The 12042-nt window shown below is 54.2% G+C and overlaps 1 protein-coding gene across 5 annotated transcripts in view; it reads left to right on the top strand.

Moving 5' to 3' along the window:
* Positions 1-12042, top strand: part of LOC111979462 (histone-lysine N-methyltransferase 2C) — a 148586-nt gene that overhangs the window by 83616 nt on the left and 52928 nt on the right. For all 5 annotated transcript variants that reach the window (XM_024010021.2, XM_024010020.2, XM_024010022.2 and 2 more), the window contains exons 23-27: positions 5901-6023; positions 6652-6777; positions 6942-7072; positions 10560-10773; positions 10889-10981. In XM_024010021.2, coding sequence (XP_023865789.1) covers positions 5901-6023; positions 6652-6777; positions 6942-7072; positions 10560-10773; positions 10889-10981 — 687 coding nt within the window. The remainder of the gene's footprint in view (positions 1-5900; positions 6024-6651; positions 6778-6941; positions 7073-10559; positions 10774-10888; positions 10982-12042) is intronic.

Genomic DNA, 12042 nt, shown 5'->3' with positions numbered 1-12042 from the left:
GGTCGCTCTCGCGGGCTCTCGCTCTGTGGGCGCTCTGTTGGCGCTCTCTCGCTCTGCTGGCGCTCTCGCTCTGTGGTCGTCTCTCGCGCTCTCGCTGCTGTGTTCGCTCTCGCTCGGCTCTGTGTCGCTCTGCGCTGCTTCTGTGTCGCTCTCTCGCTCTGTGTTCGCTCTCGCTCTGTGTCGGGCTCTCGCTCTGTGGGGCTCTCGCTCTGTGGCGCTCTCGCTCTGTGGCGCGCTGTCCTCGCTCTGTGGCGCTCATCGCTCTGTGGCGCTCGCGCTCTGTGGCGCTCTCGCAGCTCTCGCTCTGTGGCGCCTCTCGCGCTTTCTCGCTCTGTGGCGCTCTCGCGCTCTCGCTCTGCATGGCGCTCTCGCGCTCTCGCTCTGTGTTGGCGCTCTCGCTCTGTGGCGCTCTCGCGCTCTCGCTCTGTGGCGCTCTCGCTCTGTGGCGCTCTCGCTCTGTGTCGCTCTGGGCGCTCTCGCTCTGTGGGCGCTGTCGCTCTGTGTCGCTCTTGCGCTCTCGCTCGTGTGTGCTCTCGCTCTGTTGTCGCTCTCGCGCTCTCGCTCTGTGGCGCTCTGTGGTCGCTCTCTCGCTCTGTGGCGCTCTCGCTCTGTGTGCGCTCTCGCGCTCTCGCTCTGTGTCGCTCTCGCTCTGTGTCGTCTTCGTCGCCGCTTCTCGCTCTGTGGCGCTCGTGTGGCCGCTCTCGCTCTGTGGCGCTCTCGCTCTTGTGTGCGCTCTCGCTCTTGTTGGCGCTCTCGCTCTTGTGGTCGCTCTGCGCTTCGTGTCGCTGTGTCTTCGCTCTTGTCGCTCTCGCGCTCTTCGCTCATGTTCGCTCTCGCTCTCGCTGTCCGCTCTCGCTCTCTGTCGTCGCTCTCGCTCTGTGTCGCTCTCGCGCTCTCGCTCTCTGGTCGCTCTGCGCGCTCGTTCGCTCTCTGTCGCTCTCGCGCCTCTCGCTCTGTGGCGCGCTCTCGCTCTGTGGCGCTCTCGCTCTCGCTCTTGTGGCGCTGTCTCGCTCTGTGTGCGCTTCCTCGCTCTGTGTCGCTCTCGCTTCTGTGTCGCTCTCGCTCTCGTCGCGCTCTGTGTCGCTCTCGCGCTCTCGCTCTGTTCGCTCTCGGCGCTCTCGCTCTGTGTCGCCTCTCGCGCTCTCGCTCTGTCGTCTTTCGCTGCTCGCTCTGTGTCGCTCTCGCTCTGGCGCTCTCGCTTGTTGGTCGCTCTCGTCTGTGGCGCTCTCGCTCTGTGGGGCTCTCGCTTTCTGTGCGCTCTCGCTCTGTGCGCTCTCGCTCTGTTGGCGCTCTCCGCTCTCGCTCTCGCTGGCGCTCTCGCGTCTGTGGCGCTCTCGCGGCTCTCGCTCTCTGTGGCGCTCTCGCCGCTCTCCTCGTGTCGCTCTCGCTCTGTGGCGCTCTCCGCTCTCGCTCTGTGCGCTCTCGCTCTTGTGGCGCTCTCGCTTCTGTGGTCGCTCTGTTGGCGCTCTCGCTCTGTGGCGCTCTCGCTCTGTGTTGTCGCTCTGCGCTCTCGCTCGTGTGTCGCTCTCGCTCTGTGTCGCTCTCGCGCTCTCGCTCTGTTGGCGCTCTGTGGCCGCTCTCGCTCTGTGGCGCTCTTCGCTCTGTGGCGCTCTCGCTCTGTGGCGCTCTCGCTCTGTGGCGCTCTTCGCGCTCTCGCTCTGTGGCGCCTCTCGCTCTGTGTCGCTCTCGCTCTGTCGCTTCTCGCGCTCTCGCGCTCTCGCTCTGTGTCGCTCTCGCTCCTGTTCGCTCTGCTCTGTGTCGTCTCGCTCTGTGTCGCTCTCGCTCTGTGTCGCTCTCGCGCTCTCGCTCTGTGTCGCGCTCTCGCTCTGTGTCGCCGCTCTCGCTCTGTGGCGCGCTCTCGCCTGTGGCGCCTCTCGCTCTGTGGCGCTCTCTGCTCTGTGGCGCTCTCTCGCTCTGTGTGGCGCTCTCGCCTCTGTGGCGCTCTCGCTCTGTGGCGCGCTCGCTCTTGTGGCGCTCTCGCTCTGTGGCGCTCTCGCTCTGTGTCGCTCTCGCTCTGTGTCGCTCTCGCGCTCTCGCTCTGTGTCGCTCTCTGCGCTCTCTCTCTGTGTCGCTCTCGCGCTCTCTCTCTGTGTCGCTCTCGCGCTCTCGCTCTGTGTCGCTCTCGCGCTTCGCTCTGTTGTCGCTCTCGCGCTCTCGCTCTGTGGCGCGCTCTCGCTCTTGTGGCGCTCTCTCGCTCTGTGGCGCTCTCGCTCTGGTGTCGCTCTCGCTCTGTGTCGCTCTCGCGCTCTCGCTCTGGGTCGCTCTCGCGCTCTCGCTCTGTGTCGCTCTCGCTCTGTGGGCGCTCTCGCTCTGTGGCGCTCTCTCGCTGCTGTGGCGCTCTCTCGCTCTGTGGCGCTCTCGCTCTTGTGTCGCTCTCGCTCTGTGGTCGCTCTCGCTCTGTGTCGCTCTCGCTCTCGCTCTCGCTCTGTGTCGCTGCTCGCGCCTCGCTCTGTGTCGCTCTCGCGCTCTCGCTCTGTGGTCGCTCTCGCTCTGTGTCGCTCTCGCGCTCTCGCTCTGTGTGTCGCTCTCGCGCTCTCGCTCTGTGTCGCTCCGCGCTCTCGCTCTGGTCGCTCTCGCGCTCTCGCTCTGTGTCGCTCTCGCGCTCTCGCTCTGTGTCGCTCTCGCGCTCTGTGTCGCGCTCTCGCTCTGTGTCGCTCTCGCGCTCTCGCTCGGTCGCTCTCGCTCTTGTGTCGCTCTCGCGCTCTCGCCTCTGTGTCGCTCTCGCGCTCTCTCTCTGTGTCGCTCTCGCGCTCTCTCTCTGTGTCGCTCTCGCGCTCTCGCTCTGTGTCGCTCTCGCGCTCTCGCTCTTGTGTCGCTCTCGCGCTCTCGCTCTGTTGGCGCGCTCTCGCTCTGTGCGCTGCTCTCGCTCTGTGCGCTTTCGCTCTGTGGTTCGCTCTCGCTCTGTGTCGCTCTCGCGCTCTCGCTCTGTGTCGCTCTCGCGCTCTCGCTCTGTGTCGCTCTGCTCTGTGCGCGCTCTCGCTCTGTGGCGCTCTCTCGCTCTGTTGGCGCTCTCTCGCTCTGTGGCGCTCTCGCTCTGGCGCTCTCGCTCTGTGTCGCTCTCGCTCTGTGGCGCTCTCGCTCTGTGTGCGCTCTCGCGCTCTCGCTCTGTGTCGCTCTCGGGCTCTCGCTCTGTGTCGCTCTCGCTCTGTTGTCGCTTCTCGCGCTCTCGCTCTGTGTCGCTCTCGCGCTCTCGCTCTGTGTCGCTCTCGCGCTCTCGCTCTGTGTCGCTCTCGCGCTCTCGCTCTGTGTCGCTCTCGGCTCCGCTCTGTCGCTCCGCTCTGTGTGCGCTCTCGCTCTGTGTCGCTCTCGCGCTCTCGCTCTGTGTGTCGCTCTCGCTCTGCGCTCTCGCTCTGTGTCGCTCTCGCGCTCTCGCTCTGTGTCGCTCTCGCGCTCTCGCTCTTGTCGCGCTCTCGCTCTCGTGTCGCTCTCGCGCTCTCGCTCTGTGTCGCTCTCGCGCTCTCGCTCTGTGTCGCTCTCGCGCTCTCGCTCTGTGTCGCTCTCGCGCTCTCGCTCTGTGTCGCTCTCGCGCTCTCCTCTGTGTCGCTCTCGCGCTCTCGCTCTGTGTCGCTCTCGCGCTCTCGCTCTGTGTCGCTCTCGCTCTTGTGTCGCTCCGCGCTCTCGCTCTGTGTCGCGCTCTCGCTCGTTGTGTCGCTCTCGCTCTGTGCGCTCTCGCTCTGGTGTGTCGCTCTCGCTCTGTGTCGCTCTCGCTCTGTGTCGCTCTCGCTCTTGTGGCGCTCTCGCTCTGTGGCGCTCTCGCTCTGTGGCGCTCTCGCTCTGTGGCGCTCTCGCTCTGTGGCGCTCTTCGCGCTCTCGCTCTGTGGCGCTCTCGCTCTGGGCGCTCTCGCTCTGTGGCGCTCTCGTTCTGTGTCGCTCTCGCGCTCGCGCTCTGTGTCGCTCTCGCGCTCTGTCGCTCTCGCTCTGTGTCGCTCTCGCTCTGTGTCGCTCTCGCGCTCTTGCTCTGTGGCGCTCTGTGGCGCTCTCTCGCTTCTGTGTCGCTCTCGCTCTGTGTCGCTCTCGCGCTCTCGCTCTGTGTCGGCTCTCGCGCTCTCGCTCTGTGTCGTTCTCGCGCTCTCGCTCTGTGGCGCTCTGTGGCGGCTCTCGCTCTGTGGCGCTCTCGCTCTGTGGCGCTCTCGCTCTGTGTCGCTCTCGCTCGTCGCTCTCGCGCTCTCGCTCTGTGTCGCTCTCGCTCTGTGTCGCTCTCGCTGCTGTGTCGCTCTCGCGCTCTCGCTCTGTGTCGCTCTCGCGCTCTCGTCTGTGTCGCTCTCGCGCTCTCGCTCTGTGGCGCGCTCTCGCTCTGTGGCGCTCTCTCGCTCTGTGGCGCTCTCTCGCTCTGTGGCGCTCTCTCGCTCTGTGGCGCTCTCGCTCTGTGTCGCTCTCGCTCTGTGGCGCTCTCGCTCTGTGTCGCTCTCGCGCTCTCGCTCGTGTGTCGCTCTCGCTCTGTGTCGCTCTCGCGCTCTCGCTCTGTGTCGCCCTCGCGCTCTCGCTCTGTGTCGCCCTCGCGCTCTCGCTCTGTGGCGGCTCTCGCGCTCTCGGCTCTGTGCGCCTCTCGCTCTGTGGCGCTCTCGCTCTGGTGTCGCTCTCGCTCTGTGTCGCTCTCGCTCTGTGTCGCTCTCGCTCTGTGTCGCTCTCGCTCTGCGCTCTCGCGCTCTCACTCTGTGTCGCTCTCGCTCTGTGTCGCTCTCGCTCTGTGTCGCTTCGCGCTCTCGCTCTGTGTCGCTCTCGCGCTCTCGCTCTGTGTCGCTCTCGCGCTCTCGCTTTTCTGTTTGTCGCTCTCGCGCTCTCGCTCTGTGGCGCGCTCTCGCTCTGTGCTCTCTCGCTCGCTCTTGTGGCGCTCTCTCGCTCTGTGGTCGCCTGCTCTCGCTCTGTGGCGCTCTCGCTCTGTGCGCTCTCGCTCTGTGTCGCTCTCGCTCTGTGGCCGCTCTCGCTCTGTGTCGCTCATCGCTCTGTGGCGCTCTCGCTCTGTGTGTGTCGCTCTTCGCCTCTCGCTCTGTGTCGCTCTCGCTCGCTGTGTCGCTCTCGCGCTCTCGCTCTGGTCTGTCGTTCGCGCTCTCGCTCTGTGTCGCCCTCGCGCTCTCGCTCTGTGTGCGCTCTCGCGCTCTCGCTCTGTGTCGCTCTCGCGCTCTCGCTCTGTGTCGCGCTCCGCTCTGTGTCGCTCTCGCGCTCTCGCTCTGTGTCGCTCTCGTCGCTCTCGCTCCTGTGTCGCGCTTCTCGCTCTTGTGTCGCTCTCGCGCTCTCGCTCTTGTGGTCGCTCTCGCGCTCTCGCCTGTGTCGCTCTCGCGCTCTCGCTCTGTGTCGCTCTGTCGCTCTCTTGTCGTCCGCCTGGCTGTGTCGCTCTCGCGCTCTCGCTCTGTGGTCGCGGCCTCTCGCGCTCTCGCTCTGTGTCCGCTCTCGCGCTCTCGCTCGGTCGCTCTCGCGCTCTCGCTCTGTGTCGCTCTCGCGCTCTCGCTCGTCTCGCTCGTCGCTCGTCGCGCTCTCGCTCTGTGTCGCTCTCGCGCTCTCGCTCTGTGCTCGCGCTCTCGTCTGTGTCGTCTCGCGCTCTCGCTCTGTGTCGCTCTCGCGCTCTCGCTCGGCGTGTCGCTCTCGCGCTCTCGCTCGTGTCGCGGCTCGGTCGCTCTCGCGCTCTCGCTCTGTGTCGCTCTCGCGCTCTCGCTCTGTCGCTCTCGCGCTCTTGCTCTGTGTCGCTCTCGCTCTGTGTCGCTCTCGCTCTGTGTCGCTCTCGCCGCTCTGTGTCGCTCTCGCCGCTCTGTGTCGCTCTCGCCGCTCTGTGTCGCCTTCGCCGCTCTGTGTCGCTCTCGCCGCTCTGTGTCGCGCTCTCGCTCTTTCTGTTTCTCTCTTTCTGTGTCTGTGTCTCACCTTCTCTCTCTCTGTCCCTCCCATTCCTCTCTCTCCCCCACTCACAGATGCGGACCTCTCTCTGGACTGCGAGGGGAAGTCGGACTCGAGCCCAGAGCGAGAGCCAGCAGAAGATGAGTCCAAGGGGGCAGACGGCAGCAAAAAGAGGAAGAGGAAGCCATACCGGCCGGGTAGGGCACCTGATTGGAGGAGACAGCTCCTCTGGAGCTTGAAATGGTGCAGTACGTGCCCAGCGCTGTAGCTAGCCATAGCCCTCAACACACAGCCAGCCAAGCTCAGGGATGACAAGACAAGGCCTCAGAAGGAAAGAAAGAAAGAGGGTGGTGTTTTCTCAGGCTCCCGAGTGGCGCCGCGGTCTAAGGCACTGTATCTCAGTGCTAGAGGCGTCACTACAGACACCCTGGTTCGAATCCAGGCTGTATCACAACCGGCCGTGATTGGGAGTTCCATAGGTCGGCGCACAATTGGCCCAGCGTCGTCCGGGTTTGGCCGGTGTAGGCCGTCATTGTAAATAACAATTTGTTCTCAACTGATTTGCCTAGTTAAATAAAGTTTACATTAAAAAAAAAAAAAAATCTAGGTTGAAGATGTTTCCCTCTCGTGAAAGCATTGAGGTGTGCTCTATGGAAACACCAAGATAAAACCCCATGTGTTCTCTGTCCTCCCAACAGTCATTTCCTAATAAAACAGATCTAATACAAGTTATATTTTATGACAATTTGGATACTTTGCTTTCTTGGAACCGGCAATCTTACCTTGGCTATGTGTTGGTTCATTGTTGGTTCATCTCCTCCTCAGGCATCGGTGGCTTCATGGTGCGCCAGCGGAGCCGTCCAGGCCAGGGCCCAGGCAAGGCCAAACGATCCCTGAGCAGGAAGGATTCGTCTGGCTCGGTCTCTGAACCCCCCACAGGAAAAGAGGAGGGTGAGTTCCCACACATCTACCGATGCGTGATCAATTGCTTTTGTCTGAATATCCTATTTCTTCATCGTGAAAATAAGTTGTCGAATAAAATGATCAAGCATGCATATGCAGATTCTATATTTGAAAGGATCAGGTTCTGACCTACTCTTCGGTGCCCACTGCAGGCTGGGGAGAGATGCTGCCTGATAACCCTGTGGATGAGACGCCACCTGGGCCAGATATCCCAGAGAAGATCAAGAAACGATATAGGAAGAAGAAAACCAAGCTAGAGGAGGCCTTTCCCACCTACCTGCAGGTCGGTCCCACATCTCCCGTGCCTTCAAAGTATTCGTACCTCTTGACTTGTTTCACATTTTGTGTTACAGCCTGAATTCATAATGGATTAAATCTATAATGACCAAAGTGAAAACATGTATTTAGAAATGTTTGCACATTTATTGAAAATGAAATACAGATCTCATTTACATAAGTATTTTCACCCCTGAGTCAATACTTAGAAGCACCTTTGGCAGCGATTACAGCTGTGAGTCTTTTTTGGGTAAGTCTCTAAGAGCTTTGCACACCTGTATTGTACAATAGTTGCCCATTTATTCTTCTTTTAATTCTTCAAGCTCTGTCAAGTTGGTTTTTGATCATTTCCGGAGAGCCGTTTTCAGGTCTTGCCATACATTTTCAAGCCAATTTAAGTCAAAACTGTAAATAGACCACTCAGGAACATTCAATGTTGTCTTGGTAAGCAAGTCCAGTGTATATTTGGTTTAGTGTTTTAGGTTATTGTCCTGCTCAAAGGTGAATTTGTCTCCCAGTGTCTGTTGGAAAGCAGACTGAACCAGGTTTTTCTCTGGATTTTGCCTGTGCGTGTAGGTGTATTCCGTTTCCTTTTATCCGAAAAAAACTCACTTGTCCTTGCCGATGACAAGCACACCCATAACATTATGCAGCCACCACCATTCTTGAAAATACGAAGAGTGGTACTCTGTGATATGTTTTGGGCAAATCCAACAACACAACACTTTATATTCAGGTCAAAAAGTGAATTTCTTTACCACAGTATTACTTAAGTGCCTTGTTGCCAGTGGTGGAAAAAGTACTCAATTTTCATACTTGAGTAAAAGTAAAGATACCTTAAATAGAAAATGACTCAAGTAAAAGTGAGTCACCCAGTAAAATACTACTTGAGTAAAAATCGAAAAGTATTTGGTTTTACATATACTTAAGTATCAAAAGTAAATATAGTTGACAAAATATACTTAAGTATCAAAAGTAATTACTAATAATTTAAAATTCCTTATATTAAGCAAACCAGACGGCGCAATTTTTTTTATACGGGTAGCCAGGGTCACACCAATACTCAGACATTTTAAAAACAAACATTTGTGTTTAGTGAGTCCGCCAGATAAGAGGCAATAGGGATGACCAGGGATGGTCTCTTGAATTGGGCCATTTTCTATGCTGCTAAGCATTCAAAATGTAACAAATACTTTTGGGTGTCAGGGGAAAATGTATGGTATAAAAAGTACAGAATTTTCTTTAGGAATGTAGTAAAGTAAAAATTGTCAAAAATAGAAATAGTGAAGTACAGAAAAAAAACTGTCCAAAAAACTACTTAAGAAAAAATGCTTTAAAGTACTACTTAAGTACTTTAAACCACTGCTTGTTGCAAGCAGGATGTATGCTTTGAACAGGTTTCCTTCTTTTCACTCTGTCATTTAGGTTAGCATTGTGAAGTAACTACACATTTCTTTATATTTTTTTTACCTTTATGTTATTGAACCATCCTCAGTCTTRTCATATCACAACCATAAAACTCTAACTGTTTTAAAATCACCATTGGCCAAGTGGTGAAATCCCTGAGGGGTTGGATTTGCCCAAAACATAACTTTTTGTCCTGAATATAAAGTGTTAATTTCTTTACCACAGTATTACTAAAGGATCCGCCCCTTTTTTTCAATTTTCCCCTAAAATGACATACCAAAATCTAACTGCCTGTAACCTGGCCCTGAAGCAAGAATATGCATATTCTTGGTACCATTTGAAAGGAAACACTTTGAAGTTTGGGGAAATGTGAAAGGAATGTAGGAGAATATAACACAATAGGTTTGGTAAAAGATAATACTAAGAAAAAAACAACCAATCACCATTGGCCTCATGGTGAAATCYTTTCCTTTCTCTACGTCAACTGAGTATCTGTGTAGTGACTGGGTGTATTGATACACCATCCAAAGTGTAATTATTACCGTAACTTCACCATGCTCTCTAAGGGATATTCAATGTCTGCTATTTTATTTTTACCCATCTACCAATACGTGCAAGGCATTGAAAAACCTACTTGGTCTTTGTTGTTGAATATGTACTTAAAATTCACTAATCGATTGAGGGACCTTACAGATAATTGTATGTGTGGGATACAGAGATGAGGTTGTCCATAAAAATCTTATTAAACTATTATTGAACACAGAATTAGTCCATGCAATTTATGCGATTTGTTAAGCACGTTTTAAATCCTGAACATATTTAGGCTTGCCATACATAACAAAGGGGTTATATACTTATTGACTCCATATAATACCACTTTGACATTATGGGGTATTGTGTGTAGATCAATCTCAATTTAATCAATAGAAAATGTAGGCTGTAACACAACAAAATGTGGTAAAATTAAAGGGGTGTGAATACTTTCTGAAGGAACAGTACGTTTCGGCTGACATTTGTCTCAGGGTTTATGGGATTTGGAAGATCTGTCAGTTAGTTTTTGTTATAACTGAGGGAATATATTTAGCCATGATTCCCTGGCATAGTTGTAAGGGTACAATTAGGCAAAAGCACCACTTGGTGCCAGGCACAGTGTTTGGAGTAGAGATCGTCCTGCTGCAACAACAAAAAAACATGTTAAGGACCTCCATATGCAGATAAGTAATTGTCAGAATAAGCTGCCAACCTAAATGTCAACCACTTTCTTTATGAGGCAACCGTTCATAGATGCAGGAGCACACTGATAGCCTGGAACGTCATATTGCATCTTCATAAAATGTAGTTTACCTCCCCCAATGAGAGGCCTGAGAATACTCAGCATTCTGCCTGACAACCACTTAAAGATAGACCATTGGAGATGGCAGAAGCCCCGTTTGTGTGCTCTCGTAAAGTGGGAGGGAAGGCTGCCAGGACTTGTCCTTAGAGGATAGCTAAAATCCTCTACTCTGATCATCCTTTTGTTTTGGGGGTTCAACATATGAACGCTAGACTACCTCGCTCTCTCTCTCTTGCTTGCTCGCACTCCTGCTCTCTCTCGTCTCAAACCCAGAGCCCTGTGTCACCTTGTGTTGGCCAGAACAGATGAGATGTGAGGAGGTGCATTAAGCCATGGGCATCTGTCACTACTGGTCTGTACTCAACAGCAGGAGGGCACAGAGACCGAGGAAAACATAAAGGATCCCGACTCCCAACACAGAGCACATTGGATTAATTATTGAGTTGGTTAGCTAGGCTTTTAATGTCCCAGCATAGTGGGAGGCTGCAGCAGTCACGTGATGTCTGTCCTCTGCGAGATAAGACGTTGCTGATGGGGAGATGGATATGGATCTATCTACACCGGTAGAGAGGGAGAGAGTCCACTGACGCTAGTAAAATAAATATCTATATATATATGAAGTATTTGAAGGGATGGATCATGTCACTGTGCTTGTTGATGAAAGTCCCATGGGGAGGTGGGAGATAAAGGTTGACAGTTATCCTGAAATATGGTGGGTCTATGGAGAAGTGACCCGTGTTGTGTGCCTTTCTAGGAGGCGTTCTTCGGTAAGGACCTGCTGGATAAGAGCAAGCAGAGCAGGCAGCAAGCGGTGGAGTCTGGGCTGCTAGAGGAGGGCCAAGCTGGAGCTGGAACCGGGCCCCAGGGGGACAGGAAGCATCCCACCACCAGCATCCTGGACCCATCCTCAGATCCCCTGCTCAGTGCCGCCTCAGCCTCGTCCAGACCAGACGGACCACCAGGATCACGTATGTACTACACAGATGCAGATGGAGGCACAGACGCACACACACACCACACACTTGTCCATTGATCCATGCCATGGTTTCTGACTGTCATATCTGCATGTCTTCTCATCCACAGAGCCCTCTGAGGAACCTCTAGTGGATCTGTCTGAGGTTCTCAACACGGATGCAGACCTCCTGAGGATGCTGGGGAAACAGACTGGTGACTCTGGTATGTCACTGATCTTTTTATTTTTTAAATTTTATTTCACCTTTATTTAACCAGGTAAGCTAGTTGAGAACAAGTTCTCATTTACAACTGCGACCTGGCCAAGATAAAGCAAAGCGATGCGACAGAAACAACAACACAGAGTTACACATGGAATAAACAAGCGTACAGTCAATAACACAATAGAAAAAAAGAGTCTATATACAGTGTGTGCAAATGGCATGAGGGGGTAAGGCAATAAATAGGCCATAGTAGCGGAGTGATTACAATTTAGCAGATTAACACTGGAGTGATAGATGAGCAGATGATGATGTGCAAGTAGTGATACTGGTGTGCATAAGAGCAGCAAAGTAAATAAAACAATATGGGGATGAGGTAGGTAGATTGGGTGGGCTATTTACAGATGAACTATGTACAGCTGCAGCGATCGGTAAGCTGCTCAGATAGCTGATGTTTAAAGTTAGTGAGGGAAATGTAAGTCTCCAGCTTCAGCGATTTTTGCAATTCGTTCCAGTCATTGGCAGCAGAGAACTGGCAGGAAAGGCGGCCAAATGAGGTGTTGGCTTTGGGGATGACCAGTGAGATATACCTGCTGGAGCGCGTGCTACGGGTGGGTGTTGTTATCGTGACCAGTGAGCTGAGATAAGGCAGAGCTTTACCTAGCATAGATTTATAGATGACCTGGAGCCAGTGGGTCTGGCGACGAATATGTAGCGAGGGCCAGCCGACTAGAGCATACAGGGTGCAATGGTGGGTGGTATAAGGGGCTTTGGTGACAAAACGGATGGCACTGTGATAGACTACATCCAATTTGGTAAGTAGAGTATTGGAAGCTATTTTGTAGATGACATCGCCGAAGTCGAGGAACGGTAGGATAGTCAGTTTTACGAGGGTAAGGTAGGCGGCGTGAGTGAAGGAGGCTTTGTTGCGAAATAGAAAGACAATTCTAGATTTGATTTTGGATTGGAGATGTTTGATATGAGTCTGGAAGGAGAGTTTACAGTCTAGCCAGACACCTAGGTATTTGTGGACAAAGGTTGTGGACAATTAGTTATCCACGTATT

This window comes from Salvelinus sp. IW2-2015, linkage group LG19, assembly GCF_002910315.2.
Source record: "Salvelinus sp. IW2-2015 linkage group LG19, ASM291031v2, whole genome shotgun sequence".
NCBI classification, from domain to species: domain Eukaryota; kingdom Metazoa; phylum Chordata; class Actinopteri; order Salmoniformes; family Salmonidae; genus Salvelinus; species Salvelinus sp. IW2-2015.
This window is presented reverse-complemented; position numbering and strand designations above follow the sequence as displayed.